Consider the following 18,068-nt stretch of genomic DNA (forward strand, 5'->3'; position numbering starts at 1 on the left):
TCTTAAGGACTAAGATCCAGATCTAAGAAGCTAATTAAACAGGTATTTAATTTAAAAGACAAGAGCAATATTTTTTTTATTATTTTTAAAAAAACTCGGACATACTTCTTTTAGTAATCTGAAGAGTCTCAAATAATCACCTGACCACTGCCTGCAGCCAGGAAAGCCTGAATATTTAAAAGACTTAGTAACAGTTTTGGAGTCAGGCATGTAATTAAGAATATTTTCAAAGCAGAGTCTGCTGCCATATAGACTGCTGTGGATTTCCTTCAATATACAAAAATGGCTCTGAATTTGGGTCTGTATCCTGTGTTGGGACAACATAGGACAATGCTATAACTAATGTACAAAGGTAATGCTGGCAAGAATTCTTGTCTCTCCCCCCCCCCAATTCCTAATCCAAATGAGAAAAAAAAAAAAGACAAGTGCAATGTGACGTCAGATGTAATTTGTGATGGCATCCAACAGGAGAGTGACGAAGCAGAACTAGGACTCAGCTCCTCTGGCCCCCAGTCAAGTGCTCTATCCTCTGCACCAAATGAGCCCCCTGATAAATGTTATGGCTAGGTTCAGCTGTCTTGAAAGAAAGCAAAATCGTTGCTGAATTTACGGTAATGTTATCTCATTCTCACTTAACAAAGAAACTACTGCTTTTTAAGAGTTTCAAATGCAAAGGTAAGGCTTTGCTCTAGGGCTGCACCATGATGAGAGAGGAGGCAGAAATCGCTACTCACAACCTAAAAGGAGTTGGTTCACAAATAGGTTGAAAGAAACACATATGACTTGAGGCACAAGGAGTGCTATTAAGCAGAAGCTCTACTTGAAATTTGGAATCTTTTAGAGGTTGTGGCTTTCTTTGTCTAAAATGCTGTTTGGCATTCCTGTCTGAACATTCAACTAACGCGTTAGGTAATCCCCAGGCGTAATAGCAAGATTTAGGGAAAGGACAAAGTGTGTCAGCTAAATCTTTGAATTCTTTTACCTTCAGAGAGTAATATCGACTCCTAAAAGTTACTTGAGAATTGTTTCTGGCACTGAGTTAATACATAGAAGGTCCCAGTGCAGGATTAGTCTGCTGCCATCCTGGCACACTGCTAGCACTGCAAATCTCTTTGCATGTGTTTGTAAATGAGGCTGCGGTGAACAGCCAGTTTTTAAAGGCAGGAGCTCTTTCTCCTTGCTCCTCTGGATGAAGATCTCACTGGGACACAAAGAGAGGTCACCCATGGAGGCTACAGCTGTGAAAAAACTCAGAGCTTGAATCTGAACTCTGCTGACTACGCTGGACTTAAACAGGCAGGGAAACCACTACTTGCTGAACACGTTACCTGTCGGTGCTGTCATCAGTACCACACAAGTTAATTATAGCATGGATGTTATGGTGTTTACCAAGCATTGCCAACTGTGCCAAGAAACCTTAACTAGAGAGCATGATAAGGTACAGTCTTCAGGAGCCGATAACTCAGTACCAGCTTATGTGAGAAGATAAATCTTCCCAATTCAATGAGATTCACTCAGACCATCCTAGAAGAAAAGCTCAACTACACACTGGAGGGAAAAATCCCATTGTAAATTTGGAGAGTAAAATAACTTGGAATGACAGTGAATCGTTCCAATGTGGTGAAACATCTCCAGTTCTTGCACAGCTTTGGGATCTGCTAACACAGAGTTCCCTCACAGTAGATGCTAACACGTGCTAAGGGCTTCATGCAAGCAGCGTAAGAATGAGTATTTGAACTGAGACTAAATGCCGGTGTGCCTCTATTGCCACTTCAATGGCAAGTAAGACAACTCAGCTCCATCTATCATTAATTTCGGTAACATTGCATAGAAATGAGAGAGAACTACAAAGCAGCGCAGGGAGTTCATTTTCCCTGGAGCAAAAACATAGTAGTGCAGCACTCGGGGGGCTAAATTCTCCACAGTATTCTGGCATTAGCATCAGTGACAATAAGGAAACTGTTCAGCAGAAACTGCCTCTCTATCTAAGGATGAGGTACTAGTTGCTCAGATTCCACAAAGCACGTACAAATATATTTAAGCTTTAGCTGTACACTGGAATTTATTTCTATTCATTAAATGTATATGAGGACACATGAATACACAGATACCCTTAAGTCAGCAAGTGAACCTAACTGCTTTAAAACCAGTAAAAACCATGACACCACCCTAGACCTGATTTAGCCTTCCCCCAGGAGCAACTGTTTCCCTGTACAATCTGGTGCTCAATTTATCTCATGCACGTTTGCCATTTAGTTCAAACCAAGTTTTGGATAGAAATTCCTATAACCCTTTCCAGTCTTGCATCCTTAAACCAACTGTCGCCATGACAGGCTGTCTTTCAGGGTACAGCCTGACAGCTTTCTGTGCTGTTGGCGTTACAGATCTTGTACACAGCTACAGCATGCGATATGGAGCGTCTTAGCTAGACCTTGCCTGTCTACCATAATTCATGCAACTGAGTTCAATGGGCTTGGGACAAACAAGCAAAGCTTATGCGAATGCTTAAAATTAAGCATGAGCTCAAGTACTCTACTAAGTCAGGGCCTTTCTCAGGAATGATAAATGTGAAAGATGTGGAAAAGCAGGGTACGCCCATGTGGACTGGACACTTAAGAAATCAATTCTTTGACATCAGGTAAAGTATTTGCATACATTACAGTGGCGTTTGGATTGTGAAGATTAGTACTTTTCTAATGCAGATTATTGATCAAAAAAGCAAAAGCATGGGAACATGACTTTAAGATAAATACAACAGGTGGTCTTATGAAGGTAATTTATTTGGAATTAACTCATATTTCTGAGTCCACCTTTCAAAATAACGTCTGCAGTGGACCTTACTTGTCAACTTTACAACCATAACATTGAACTCTGGTTTTGTGAAGTCATCCTTCTACCTTCTGTAAGTGGCAGCATAATTAAAGCCCTGACAAACAGATAAATCCATAGTGGAACTGCAGAATCCATCCTTTCGCAAGTTACACATGATTTCAAAACAACACACGAAGACAATACAGACATTCTCTCAGTGGACATGACAAACCCAATCAGTGTAGCTAAGGTAAATTATTATTAACAGCCCATTTACTCCTACCACCAACTGCTAATTCAGCTGAAGACCGCATTTGGAGATATCAAGGTGACAAATTCAAGTCAGACATCCTAGTGGAGCTGGGAATCTGGACTCAGATCGTCTGGTAAGTAAAATGAGGAGTACGTACGTGCCAACAGTGTGCAGCATTCCAACAGAATCTAGCGTGTCTTGGGGCCATCCATATGCTCCACCATATGTCCGCGAGGAGTGGGGTCCAGAATCACAATCTCTGGAAAGGGTAGGTCTCCCAGGCTCTCAAGATACCAGCCAGGATCCCAATTTTGCTGTATTAATTGGTGTGTGAGCATCTGTATTCCTTCCAACAAACTACTGATTTTAGCTCAGAGGGCAAATACGGAACATAACCAACTGTTTGCTGATTCAGAAGCTGGCTCCCACAAGGCAAGTTCTACTAGGGAAGAAAAGCTTGCTCTGGGATGCGTTTCTTCAGAGCCAATTCAACCTCTGTGTATTAACCACAAAGAAGCTGCAGCAACAGAGATGTTACCATGTAAAACAGCAGTAGTGACTAGAAGGAGACTGGATTTTAACAGCCTAGCACAGGTGAATACGAGTTTCGACCCACTCAGCAGAAGGCAGGTGGCTTTATTTTGCCTTCTATTCTGCTCTTCGCTTACATTTTTCTGGGGGCGATTAGCTGCAGTGTATTTTCACATTTCAGTCCTACCTTATCGCTGTCCACGGTGTTCTGTGATGTCCTGGATGCAATGGAAATGGTGTCAGGTTGACTGCTGCCATCTCCTTGGCTGTCTGCATCATCTACTCCATCTCTGCAAAAGACATAATAGGGAGACAACAATGCTTACTTAACGCACCACCTTGGAATGTGCACAACTTTATAGGTGGATTTGAGAAGTTCCGAGTCAGCATGCCAGAGCTGGCTTTGTGCTAAAATTACCTCGCTGATGCAGCCCATGTTGCTATGTAGCTTGCAATTTAAAATGATTTCACCCTCAGCCATAGGGTTGGGATTAGCACATAATCACAATGTTTGTTGCTGGAAAGAGGATGGCCATTGCCTGCATATTTACAGCACAGAAGACCGTGGTGTTCAGAAATAGCTCTGTAATGAGGGTGTCAGGCAGAAATTTTCCTTCAATTAGACTTCTTCCTTAACCAAAACAATTCAGCCCAGGTTACATGTGACAAAGAAGAAAGGGGTATTTCTCTTGTCTCACAGGAACAACATCTACAGGAATTTAATACTAAGCCATAAAAATTATGTCCAAACAAACATAAATAAAGACACTGTAGAGCTCTACAAGTCTACGTCTATGAGTCTGCTAACAGAGGGTATTTTCTTCCCTTTTACTATATAGATATAGTTCTCCTAAATTTTTACTACTCTTTCAAAATAAACACTTAAATAATACAAATTACATATTTAAGGACAAAAAAAAAAAAATTAAGATCCCTGTTCTGTACTAGAAAATTCTTGTATTGGTGCATGTCCCCAGGAAGAAATGTCTGGATCTCTGCCTTGCTACAGGTCTCCTGGGTGAGCTTGGTTACTCATCTTTGGATGTCTCTATAATACAGCCTGAAGTAAGAGGGTAATCGAACTTTATAAGGAAATGGAGGTGCTCAAATGACAGGTGGCTTTTGGGAACGTCAATACGACAGCAAAAGAACAATTAATTTTCTATAATTTTTATTTAATCCAGTATTCAAAGAAGTTAACAAAAAATTTAATATTACTTCACAGGCTGAAGTGAGTTTGTATTTGATGACGGAGCAGACTCTACTGTAGTAATATATCACAACCAGCTGTGATTTTCACTGTCAAACAATTAAAAATGCCAACCAAACAGGGGAAAAAAAAATCTGTTAATACTCAAAAGTGAAGAAGTAAATTCTGCTTTGGGAAAGAAACATAGCCTTGGACTCTGAAGAATTTTTACAGTTCACTTCTCTCTAATACTTTGGACTACTAAGATAAAAGACTTCTCTATGTATATCACAGTAAAGCTTTCTAGCTACTTTTGCCAAGACAACATATAAAAAGCAAAGATGATAAAACCTGCTTTTGACTGTAGTAAGAAAAAGCAAGTGAATCCAGCAGATACTACATTGCTGTTGGTCAGAAAATGCTAGTGATTTCACATTCTATGGAATGACTCAGGTTACCTTCTACTGTTGTTTCGCTGCTTTGCTGGTGTCTTGGGGAGCTGAATTGGCTCTTTCAGAGCTCCTTTCAGATGGATAATCCTTTCTTGAATGACTTCCCGGATATTTTTGATCCATTCCTGTTTTGTTTCAATATTGGATGCCTAAAGTTCCACAAGACAGAAAGAGACACGTTATCATATTCCCAGCATGTCACCTATGTAGAAGAATCATGGTTGGTTGATGCAAATGCATGATTAACTGTTCCTCCTCTCTGCTGTATTGTTTTAGCTCCTGGAGTACCTGGTAATCCCAGGAGGACTGAGGGTATTTTTACCAGACCTACTTGGCAAGCAACAGCAAAGCAGCTAAGCTCTGGATAAATATATTTAATGCCAGCAATACAGCATGGTCTGTAGAGGGGAAATAGGTTATCAGTGCACAGCAGGGATTTCCTCAGACGAAATAACTATAACATGAATTCTTTGTTAGAAACTCACTTGACAGAAATGGCTGTCAGCTCTGGAGGTCTGAGGAACAGGTTGATTGTTGATAAGCCCAGTGGCAAATGACTAAGAGAAACACCCTGAGACCCTGAGGTTGCAAGAGGAGATGCAATTTCAGCAAGGCTGCACAACTGCACTGTCTTGGTTCATACTGAGGCCTTAGACCTGAATTGCTCCTGATGCAGGCATGACCTTGCTGACAGACATGGAAGCCACGTGAATACAAGGAGGGAAGAAACTGACCTTTCATTTAGTCCTCCCAAGGCATGAACTAGCAGCTCTAAAGCAGAAAAGACTTACTTTCAGCACTGTTTTATTGTCTGAGGATGGTGTTCGTCCAGACCACAAAGCAAATTTACAGGGATCTCCTTCAACATGTTCAGTCACTCCCAGTTCTGAGGTCTAGCGTGGAGAAGAGATGATGAGAGATTTCATATATATGAAGCCTCATGAGTCCAGAAATCTTTACGTTTGTAGGGAGAAGTGGGGAGGCAGGGATGGATAAGGGAGTAAGATCTTGTCCCTATTTTGCTATACACATATAAAAGAAGCAGAAAACCAGCAAGGGGTGGCAGGGACACAAATAGCTCGAGTGATATTCCTTGCATTTCCCACCCACCCTTCACATCTCACTATCTTAAACCTCTCGAGACTCACTGTGAGCTTGGCTTCCAGGTGAGCCCCGCAGGGCCCAGAGCCAGCCCTTCCAGGTGGCATGAGTATCCACAACTCAGCATGGGAACATGTGAGCCATCCCCCAAACTCCACCTCTACCTACAAGAAACACAACATCCAGAATATTTTCTTTGCAACCACACCTACCAGTAACTTGTTCTTGTAAACATATTTTGTGTGTCCTGAAGAATCTTTGATCTCTTTGCTAAACACCAAAGAGATTTCAAAGAGAAACAAATGCCTCTCACGGCCTTTCCGAATGAGAGACTTGGGATCCCACACTTGGAAGGAATCCTGAAGAATCAGCTCTCCCTGGACGTCCAGGTTCTCATCAAACCCTAAAACCACAAAATACATTGGCTTGTATTTGTTCTTGGGACCAGTGATGCCCAGAAACACCAGAGCAGTAAGGAACTGAAATAAAAGAGTCTTTAGCTTTTTTTAATGCATATTCTGAATGGACATTAATGGGCATGCGTTGCCCCAGTGAAAATATTTTCTCTTTGTTTTTTTTTTTCCTACTGCAATGATACAATTATTTCACCAGAGGCAAATACATCATGTGTGCTAAATGAGACTGCTGCTAAGTGTAGTAGTAATTACTTAAAGATAAATATTTTAAATATGTGAGTGGCGGTTACTGTACACAGAACTGCAATGCCAGGAAACTTATGCACGTCAATGTAAATTCAGAGAAACATAACATGCAGTGGCTGGAAATGCCCCATGATACCTTCAAGCATGCTAAACCAACCTTCAAGGGCCTGTGAGTCCACAGGAGTGACATGGGAGAGCTACATCTATGAGAGTAAATTGGTATGGTGTCTGAAACAAGCTTTCCAGGAGGAGTTTCTCATCTTCCAAGCTGCATGTCAAAAATCTTCACATAGCTGAGGATCACAGGACTCCCTCCCCATTACTGGGAGGCTTGAGGGAAAAGGGAGTCCCTAGTGCAAGGTGCCCTCCAAGCTACTGTCTCAGCAGTCTGTGGGTCACACTTCTCTCCAGAGTTGGGGACTGCTTCTCCACCAGCACACCCTGCTGTTGCTCATGCCAGAAAGGCCTGGGAGAGCAGCCCTGGTTCCTGCTCCAAATATTCAGGAATAATGTTTTATTCAGAAGACAGCTGTCCAAGTGCTTGTCTACCCTAACAAAGTCATCCCTGCTTCTTTATTATTGCATGGTGCTGGTCATCTCACGGGGACAGATTATCCAGACGTTACTTTGGGAAACCTTGCTTTTCATCAGATACCATGATTAAAACCATCTTTGTAGTGTTTCTACCTATGCTGGGTCAGTTTGCCCCCCTGCAATTTTAATTACCTGGTCTTAGTGTGCCGCTTAGCTACTGGCACCATTTCCTTTTTCTTGCCTGTTTTAGTACTCTTCTTGTTTCCTGGTTCTGATTCAAGCCAGGCTGGAAATGATTTTCACAGGCCAAGAAAATGTTTGAGAGACAATAAAGCATCTCTGTTCAGAATAAAATTTTTAAATTTTAGAAATACTCCACACATCAAAAAGCCAATAAAAGACTTAACTTTGGGGCAATAAATATATTTTTTTCTGTAATTTTGAAATGCTTTCTAATAACACTTTTTTTTTTTTTTTTAAATCTTTGGGATAATTATACTAACATTTTGAAACACAAGCTGTTTTGACTCAGAAAACCAGAACTTTTTCTTTTGAAATGTTGAGACAGTATTTAGAAATGTTTTCATCCAATAATCGTTACGGCTGCCAGCAGCTAAACTGATACGGTTTCAGGAGGTTTTCTTTTTCATTTCATTAAGTAAGAACGTTTAACCCAAATATATATATACATTGTATATATATACATATATATATACATGCTCTTATGTGTATGTACATATATATACACATCTAAATACATATATACACACACACACATAAATAAACCCCCAAAACTTCCTAGCCAGCTTTATTCTTCCAAGACTTTCAGAAAAATATCAGAAGAGAAATATCAGAAAGGAGCTAGGAAGTACCTGAAAATTATGGTCAATCAACAGTATTGGTACAGCCAACCTGTCCTAACTTTCTACACAAGTTACAAGAAGGCTTCATTTATTGGCAGGTCCCTCCCCTGCCCCAGCCACCTGCCCATCTGCTACCTTCCAGCATGCTGACGTGCATTGCATCGTTGGCCTTCTTTGGGACACTGAGCATCACTTCCAGACCATCTTTAAGTTCCCCTTTGCCCTCCTCACAGCAGGTCAGCAGTTCCTAAGAAGCAATGCAGAACACCTATAAACAAACTCTGACCGACATGCTTGATTTATACCAAATTGTCTTAATTGGTACGTGCAAGTGCTTCACTAACAGTGACAGGAGAAATCTGCACAGCATCAAAACGCACGGTGGGGGCTCACAGGTAGCGGGGGATCAAACGAGAATGACTACAAAACAAGACAAGGTGCTCTCAAGCGAGAACGTGCACTCAGATTTCTGGGGATTTAAGCCTATGCTGGAGTCATCAGTCAGTCTAGCTGTGCCAGCCAGGTTGCAGGACCCCTGCCTGATCCTGCAGTGCTGGTGAGTACCGCAGTGCGGGCAGGCCTGGCACCATGCTGTGCCCAGGGCAGGAAGATCCCTTCAGGAAAGATTCACCTGAGGAGGAGACCAAAGGGGTGTTGACTGAAGGGGTGTTTTAGCCTTCCCATTAGCAGATGGTTTGTGCAGTGCAGACTTGCTGTCCCCAGCACTCACTAGACTATGGTTAACCTGTGTGTTGTCTCAGTAAACTGGTACAAAGCAGAGATTTGTCAACACATTGAATGTACCTTCCTAGCACAGCATATCCCTCCTTTGGTATACACACAAGAAGCTTTAAAGAGATACAAGTATCATATCTGGTCCCAGCTTTTCAAAGTCAGAATCTGTCTCTTTCCTTATCCCTCAGATATTTTTTCTTCTCTGGTTTACTAGTTTTGAAGTGAACAGTAGCTGGTTAAGTTAGATCTAAAATTCACCTACGCACAAGATACTGCAAAAACCTGTAACCAATTTACAAAAAAACCAACAAAGGTGGGGTTTTTTAATGGGAAATGTTGATGTTTCACTTGGAAGTCCTTGCTTTGTACATGAAGCTTTTATCTGTTTTTCAAACACAAACATGTTAGCTTCCAAACAGAATCTAATTCCAGTGGAGTCTCAGCCAAGAGTCAGTGAAATTTCCCGAAGTTCATTACTGCTGCCATTGAAGCCTTCAATCGAAATATTACATGTCACAAACTTAGCAAGAAGGAAAGTAAACAGTTCTGACATCCCTCCAATTTCCCTTTCGCAGTTGTCACTTTTTAGGGTTAAAATCACTTGGATACAAAAAACCAAGTTGAAACAGGTGATCAGTATTTTACTATTTGGTTGTGTTTTTTTTTTTTTCTTTTCTTTCTGTAAGTCTTTTCCTTTAAAACACCCAACCAGATTTCAGCTTTGTTGCCATGCTCAGGCCTGGGAAGTAGGAGTAGCAGCTCAGCAGCAGCTGCTTACAGGTCAGGAACAGGTGATGAGCAGGTCCCTTAAGAATGAGTTAACTCATTACACCTATGAACTGCTCTGCATGAGCTGATTTGGGAAGCTCACTAAGGTACCTTCAGTAGGAGTTGATATTTTGTGATCCTCTGGACAGGCTTGATTAAATAGGAAGAGATAGAGTTGGCCAGACCATGTCTTTGTTGAATTTCCTAGAAGAGATGAAAATGGCAGTCAGTCATGGAAAACTGTTAACCCCCTGCCAGACAGAACCACCTATAACTGATTTTAGCTCTGGAGCTCTTCATTTCCTTGTTCAGTTTTTCAACTCTCTTTAAGCTCACATGCAAATAACAGTGGTTTCAGAGAGGCTGGCAATAAACTGCAGAGTCCCCCTAAGGCCACTTAAACTGCAGGGGGCCCTATGCAAGACAAGCTAAGGCTGTGTTGAGTAAACGGCACAGGCTGCGATTTAAATATGACTTATCTGTCACATCAACTGGCTTCTCCTAGCTATGAAGGCTGAAAGCAGACTCTTAACATTCAATTAAAATGGAGTGACATTAAATTAAATTGCATGCGTAGGGTGTAATTTAGCTGTCTAAACATAAGCATCTAGTACCATTTGAGAGCCCTGGGGTAGCTAAAATATCCACATGGGAGTAACAGGTCTGACGCAGTGCTGATAGACCTGTGCTATTCTGAGGTGGCACCTGGGGGCCAGGAGAAATACCCTTATGATACCTTTTACAGCATCGAGTACTTCTATTTTGTCACCTGAAACTCAACCAAAATGCCTGTGCTCATCAGTGCGATGTGCTCATGAACTTCTGCAGGCATTGCAGATAGGCACCTGGTGAGGTCTGCAAAGGGCCCAGCTGTGTCTACCTCCAACTGGTTTCAGCAGGAGTTGGGAGCTCCTGAAAATCCTACAAGACTCTAACGCACATATTTAGCCATCTAAAAGACTTCAAACTCATGCCCTACAGGGGCAGATTCTCTGATGAAGTAGAACAGGTTGGAACACCTGTCTCCACCAGGCCCTGGGCATGCCTCCCCTCACTCCTGGCCATCAGGAAATCCTGGATTCCTAAGGGAGCAGATGGGCAAGATGAATGGGACTTATCTCCAGCTACTGGAGGGTAAATTTGAGGCTGTAAGGGAAGAAGTTACAGAAGATGAAGGGGAAAGAGCTGCCAAGAACACAGATTTTCTTTCTGTATACAGTCTGATTTTTTGCTGAGTACTAGGGATGTTACTGTTTTTTTTAGCTCCAGTGTTTATCTTTATGCTGGGATGCAAAAATAGCCATTTTTTTCACACAATATGCCAACATTTTTTTTTTTTCATACTAAGCAAGTTTGTTTTAGAAAAACATATCTCTGGTGCCATGAACAAGACCCAAAAGGGAAGGGGCTCTGTGTGGGGGTTAATGAAGTTTGCATGAAGCTGAGTCATGGCTGGCTCCAAACAGGGACAATGTCTGCAGAGCACATGGCCAGGACTCAATTAGTAACTGCGGGAGCCAGCAAGACCTCGGCCACGTCTGTGAACTTCCTGGAGCTGGCTAAGTACGCTTGTTTTTGTAGGATCCAAGTAATGAATTTAGCACTGTTCCTTCCTCCCAGCTCTCTAAATAGCAGGGTATGCTCCCAGCAAGATACCTCTGCTTTGGGCATTCCTTGCTCTTCCAGGATGCTCCCTGGTCAGACTGTGCGCAGACAGAATGGGTTGGTGGAGTGAGAGCTGCCACTGCTGCACAGGAACCTGCAGCAGGGAAGCAATAGCACTGCTACATAGCAATCAGAAAAATACGCTGCTGGAAAGGGACATTCTCCCTCTGGTCCCTGAAGTGTTGGAGTAAGATGGCAGCCTGCTGGAGTGAGTCCTGGGTTGGCTTTGTAACAGCTGAAGAGGTCTGGACTGACTGTGGGTGGAGGTGGGAACTGGAGAGCTCTGTGCAGGGCAGAGCAAGGTAGTGCAGACATTTCTCATGCACCTCTAAGAAACATGAAGCACAGAGACACCTGAGCTAGCTTTGAAGCAGCTGGCAGGTTTCAGAAGCAAGCTAGCCACAGGGCTCTGTGCTCTCTACTTTGCCCTGCTTCTTGTTTAAAGCAAGCTTGGCTCACATTATAGTGCACCATGGCTCCCCATTAAATGCAACTGTAGTTATTCCTTGGGTGGAAAAGTGTCCCAAGGGCCTGGAAGAAATGAAGGTATCTGACAGGCACCTTGTGCTGGCAGTTGTGTGTTGCAAACCAGATGAACTGCAGAATAGGATCAACGTATAGTCTTACATGAAATGACAAAATCCCAGACAAACACCAAAAATACACTCTATGTAGAGCAGCACAGGACCCTCAGAGGTTCTTGGATGGACAGCATGGAGACAGGAACACATAAATACAATTTCATACCATAAGAATGGCTGAATTCACCATGAAGCAGTGATAAAGTGCCCAGATTTCGTATCAAATGTCTAAAGAGATTCACAAATTAAGGTAAATCATGTAATTGCATACAGTTGTTTAGCAGGAGGACGAACCGCATCCTGAACTGGGTGCACAGACCAATGGCTTGCTGAGTAGATTGATTCAGCACTAAAACCCTCACGAAACATTTAGGTTTTGTAATGTATGACACAAATCTTTGGTGAGCAATTTCAGAAAAAAATATTTCTAAGGAGAAACTGGGACCCTGCTTGTGCCTCTGCCCATTTCCTAAAGGACACTCCATCTCAGGGGAGAAACTAACCAAGAACCATCATCCATGCAGAAACCCAATGCTCTGCAATGCTACCAAAGTCAAGGAGGTTTACCATGCTCCACTCTGTAAACACTGGTCATGTGTTACATCAGGTCAAAGGTGCTCTGTGGCTTCTTGAATACAACAAACTGATCTTTTCCAAGATTTAAAGCAAATCTGCTCAAACTAGCAGAACATACAGATGACTGAATCAAATTCTCTTTGTCCTGAGGACAAAAGCTCACTTAAATAAGACACTAAAATCAACTCTATCACCTAATAATATGCTGATTTCTACCAGCTGAAGCTAAGGGCTAACGCATGTTGGTGATCAAAAATATTGCTGGCCTGAAGTAGATGGTATTACAAATATTAAAAATTGCTAAATAAGGTAGGCATCCAACTACTGAATGAAGAACACCATTTTAAGTAATAGTTTCAGATGATGAACAAGACAGATACAACAAATGAAAGAACAAAAATAATGAGTCTACTGCAGTTATGAAAGGGTAAGCACACTGGTTCCATTCCCAATGCAATTTCCAGCTAATATAACCATAAGAACAACTTCTGAATTTTATGAGCAAAGCAAGATCCGTAGGGAGGGAAGACAGCAATCTTTATCCTTTATTAGACTAATGCTACAGGATAAAATAGGCACGTTTCACAATTGAGAGTTTGTGCATAATCTTCTGCCTCTATCAACTGCTCTAAGAAAAGCAACTGCTTTTCTCTACATATATGGCTTCACTTATGTCCCTAGAACATCCCAGTTATGATAGCATTGCTAGCAACCCTCTTCACAGTTTTGAAAGAGTTATGTCACTTTGCTCCTTCTCCCAATTAGCTAACCCTTGTAGTGATCCCTGAACTCCAAGGGTTCAGACAGATTACTGGGACTGCTTGTTTTCATCTCAAAGGTAGCTTTCTGTGATGGTTTATGCAATTTGAGATCTTCAAGCAGGCCTCTTACTAAGTCACGTTTTTCTAGATAACTCACTCTCATCATCAGGGTGTTTTGAGAAGTTCCAGGTTCTGCCTGGAGGAAAAGAACCAGCTGTTCCCTCTGTATTCCTCGGGCCTGACTGTCCCCTGTCGTGTCACTCAATTACTGCCTCTCCAAGATGAAGACAAGAAGGATCTACAGGTACTTCACACTACCAAGTGACTCAGATTGAGTGACTCCTAGGGGATTTTTAGGGGGAGATAGCCGGCTTTCTATTTTTGCTAAGGCATCACTGGGTAGCCCAGCACAATTCCCACCAATGGAAGGAAATCAATCTCCTGCCAATCTCCCCTTGCAAAACAGCAGATGCCAACACATGAATACTCACTATTAAGCAACATCAGGCAGGTTTCCAGCCCATATATTGAGCTGGAGTGGAAAAGCTTAGCAGAGGAAACGCTTTTAATCTGTACGAACACCACTGATACACACTTAAGGCGGCTCAAACCCTCCAGCGTCACCGACCAGTACAAACCATTCAACAGGCTCAAGCGCCACCTCCTGGAAAACCCCTTTCAGTTCAATTCTACTTTTAGACCACTTGATAAGGCAGAAAACAAGGGAAAAGAAAAGGTGTTCATTACTTCTGGCTCACGTGAGATCTTTCAGCGCTAAGTTTAGTTGAAATGCTATAACCAATTGACACATACAAAACCCAGAGAAGCTGATCCATGTCAGCTGCCAACCACATCACTGGTTGGATCCTGCCGAGTGGTTACATTTTTAGAAAGATTTTCAATGCTTTGGAAAAGAGGTCCTAGCATTTTTTCAGAAAGGCAACTAATTAAAGCTATAAGCTAGTGGACAAGCATGGCAAAACGGATGAGGTTCCAAAAATCAGAGGGAGAGCTTAGTTTAAATGTACTCAAAAATTTTAAAGGTTTTTCTCTGCTTACAAAACTGGGATTGGAGCCTGCAAATGTTTGTCACCAGGTGTAGTGTTTGTAAGGGAAATAGTCTAATTGCAATCAGTAGAGTCCCTTACCAGTATGATGAAGCAAATGTTTAATAGAGTGGGTAAAATTTGCAGAACAGGAGGACAGGATCTTGTTTTGGACTTAGGGATTTCAGGTCATAAAATATAATGGGATCTGCTTTTCATTTTACCACTAAACCCAGAAGTAGAGAGAACTTCTAAACCAGATCTTTAGAAAGGATTGGGTCTGAAAAATGTACAAAGGTTCCCTTAAGAATATGTGTCTCCATTAAAAACGACTTGCCACACTGGCGAAGATCACACATCACACAACAGCCTATCACTTTTCACAGCATGTGATATCTGCAGTGGAATGAGAAACCCAATTGCCAAAGCACAAAGAGGAAGCCGTTGCTCAGATGTAGAGAGGAGGTGTTTCAGCTGCCCTATGAGTGCTGAAGGAAAATGGAAATGGCTGCTTACATCAAAGAAAGTCCCTGCATGTTCCAGGATGAGCTGGCTGGAGTCAGGCTTATTTTTGCAGTAGGTGACATACATCTGAAATTTATCTGCCTGTGAAAACAAACATCAAGGGAAAGTAAGATAGGCTATTTCTCTGCTCAAAGTCTTTCATTAAGGCTCAGCAGGATAAATACAGGTGACAAACCCACACCTCTCAAAGCAGCATAAGAATTGCAAATTAAGAACAGAAGACTTATAGATAGTTCATACCTTACCTGAGCAGTTCTGAGGGCAATGAAGTGCACTGTGTAACACCTATGGGAGGCTTTCTTTTACAAGTGTCTCAGAGGGAAGGCCTAAAACTTTTAATCCAACTATAAAATAATTTCCAAGAGCTCTAATGACGTTACACAAATAGTATGCAAAAGGTCTCAAAATTCAGTCATGAAGTGTTTGGTCTATCACCTACTTTTAGATAAAGCCAGTGTAGAAACTCTGGGCAATAGAATCACCTATCAAACTGTCTTGAGCCAGTATTTTTGAATTGAGACTGGCTCAGATTTGTGACACCTGGCCAAATTTTCCCCTCCTACCTTGGTCCAGACTTTAATGTCTCAAACTTTATGTTGTGCTAGGAGTGTTTTGCATTTCACTTCCTAATTTATTTATTTTAAAGAGGAAATTAAAAGCATCTGTGCGCTCCTGCCTCAGAGCACTTTTGTGTTACTGAACTCTGGTCTCAGGGAGAGGCAGGCAAACAGAAGAGGATGATGGCCTCCTTTCATTACTGTTGCATTTTTTATACCAGGTATCTAAATAACAGGACCCTGCAATTGGGCAGGAAGCTTTGTATGTATGTGTGTAACCACATGCACAGCTCTGGACATGCTCTATTGCTGAGATGATACAGTAGTATCCTAAAAGTACCATGAAAATTTTGCACAGAATGATACATAAATGTGTCCATCTTTTATAAATGTCTGACCTCTTCTTTGTAAACAATATTTCTGAATCATTTCATCAATATTTGTGTCATGTTTTTAAATCAAAAGCTCATTTGAAATCATCCAAATATTCATTTTTTTGAGAAGTGAAAATTTTTCATAATGACTTTTAAAATACCAATTCCCAGCTTTGAAATATGAATAAAACCACTAGAAAAACATGAAGATGTCTGACTTGCCTGCTAAATATTTTGAAAAGAGAACAGCTTTCATACAGATAAATTACTGTAGCAAATTCCCAGAGCCTCCTACGCCCATGAAGACTCTTAGCATCAAGATTTCAAAGTCCTGTTGGAAATTATTGTGGCATTGGGTAATTGAATAAGAGAGCACAGTGGCTCAGCAATTTGACACTAATTTCTGAAGAAAAATGTTGATAAAATATGTTTTTCATGCCTTTGTAGAGGTCCCGTGGCATGACTAAAATTCTCTAAGGAAGGAATATTACGATTTTAAACGTCTGTCCTCCCAGAATGCTTCATGAAGAAGCAAATGCCACCCCTAAATACAAGTTTCGTTTGATGAAGTCCTGTTAAACAGGAACCAGCAGAGGTAAAAGCTGTGCTGGTCAATGCAGGACAAGGAGAGAGGCTCTGGAAAGCGTTCACATGACTGCTCAGGAGAAGAGTTAAGGGAGCGAACCTTTCATCCTCAGATAGGTGAAAGACAAAGCAGTCATAGTTCCAGATTAGCTCTTAATCTCACTTATCACCAAGGACATAACCCTTGCACTAATTCCCAGCTTGTTTCTGTCTGTGCTGGAGGAATTAATTTGAATAAATAATGAAAAGAAGAAGCCTCATTACCCAGGTGACGAAGCAGTGGCCCACATCCTCAGGCAGTTGTTCGTATTTCTCTAGTTCTTTTAGAAAAATGCTGAAAAAAGAAGACACCAATGTAATTAGTTACAGTCAAGTACCCAGGAGAAGCAGAATGACCAAGGAGTTAATCAGTGCTAATCATCAATACTTGTATTTTGATTATGAGGCTAATCAAGTGGCCTGCCAGTGGAAAATGTGTGTCCTTGCCAAGGTATGCTTTGGTTTTTGAGCAGTCATGCCTGACTCCACTAGAAAGGAAAAGGAAGCAGCCCCTAACAGTGGGTCAGTGTATTCAGGACTGCAAAGTGATAAACAAGAACCAGATCATGAATCTTCAAAAAGATGTTGTGCAGCGGGTCAGAGGAAGAGCATAAACAGAAGCCCAAAGCTGCCAGCTTTTCATCACCAAACTCAGCACACCGGACAAAGGACAACAATCTAAACAAGCTTGACACTTCATAGGTAAGTAGTAAACTCCCAAATACAGGTTTTATAATCAACTCTTTCCCAACACCTTGTACCATGAGTGACATCTCTGTTTGCAGATAGAGCCCTGTACAATGCCTGGGCAGAAAAAGGAGTGTGAAACAGAAGTTACAGAAGGTGAAGTAACTGAATGTGCTATTTCACCAGACCTGAATGAGGCTGGGGGGTGCCTTAACATCACCAGCCAAAGGATAAGATTGTGGAGGACGCTGGTGGAGTTGACAGATTTGTTTTAGTGCTGCTAGTTTTAGAGGGAAAAGGATTATGCAGAAGCAGTGGGCTGGAGAAAGATGGGTCAGAAAAAGGAGAAATGACAGCAGCAAGGAACTGTGGGCCATGACTGAGGGTTGAAGGGGTGGTAGCTGGGAGCAAGGGAAAGTCGGAAAGGAGAGGAATCATATGGCATCAGTCAGGGTTGCTAAAAAGAGAGTACAGCATGACAAAGAGGGGAAGTGGGGAAGGCAATTGCAGATCCTAGCATAGTTTTAGAAGGGAGAAGAATATTTACCTATATGACAGGGCAATTCCTGTGGGCTGGAAGTCAATTCGTCTATTACTTAAAGGCCTTTTTAAGGTAACATGTAGTTTGAATCTGCTATCCTGATATGCTTCGAAGTGGCTTGCATGAAAGCATGCATATGGCAGCCTCTGCTGGACCATATTTATGTGCATGTGATGGTCCATTTATCTGGCTAAAGCACTGAAAGTCTCCCAGAACTTCAACAAGGAAGGGT

The 18,068-nt window shown here is 41.8% G+C and overlaps 1 protein-coding gene across 4 annotated transcripts in view; it reads right to left on the bottom strand.

Annotated features, from left to right (window-relative positions):
* The window catches only part of KALRN (kalirin RhoGEF kinase), a 525,904-nt gene that overhangs the window by 134,398 nt on the left and 373,438 nt on the right, over nucleotides 1-18,068 (bottom strand). For all 4 annotated transcript variants that reach the window (XM_086466145.1, XM_086466144.1, XM_086466147.1 and 1 more), the window contains 8 exons: nucleotides 16,834-16,903; nucleotides 15,045-15,134; nucleotides 10,011-10,103; nucleotides 8,532-8,643; nucleotides 6,550-6,740; nucleotides 6,028-6,129; nucleotides 5,243-5,385; nucleotides 3,783-3,885 (listed from right to left, as the gene is read on the bottom strand). In XM_086466145.1, coding sequence (XP_086322271.1) covers nucleotides 3,783-3,885; nucleotides 5,243-5,385; nucleotides 6,028-6,129; nucleotides 6,550-6,740; nucleotides 8,532-8,643; nucleotides 10,011-10,103; nucleotides 15,045-15,134; nucleotides 16,834-16,903 — 904 coding nt within the window. The remainder of the gene's footprint in view (nucleotides 1-3,782; nucleotides 3,886-5,242; nucleotides 5,386-6,027; nucleotides 6,130-6,549; nucleotides 6,741-8,531; nucleotides 8,644-10,010; nucleotides 10,104-15,044; nucleotides 15,135-16,833; nucleotides 16,904-18,068) is intronic.

This window comes from Leptosomus discolor, chromosome 5 (genome assembly GCF_034619465.1).
Source record: "Leptosomus discolor isolate bLepDis1 chromosome 5, bLepDis1.hap2, whole genome shotgun sequence".
NCBI classification, from domain to species: domain Eukaryota; kingdom Metazoa; phylum Chordata; class Aves; order Leptosomiformes; family Leptosomidae; genus Leptosomus; species Leptosomus discolor.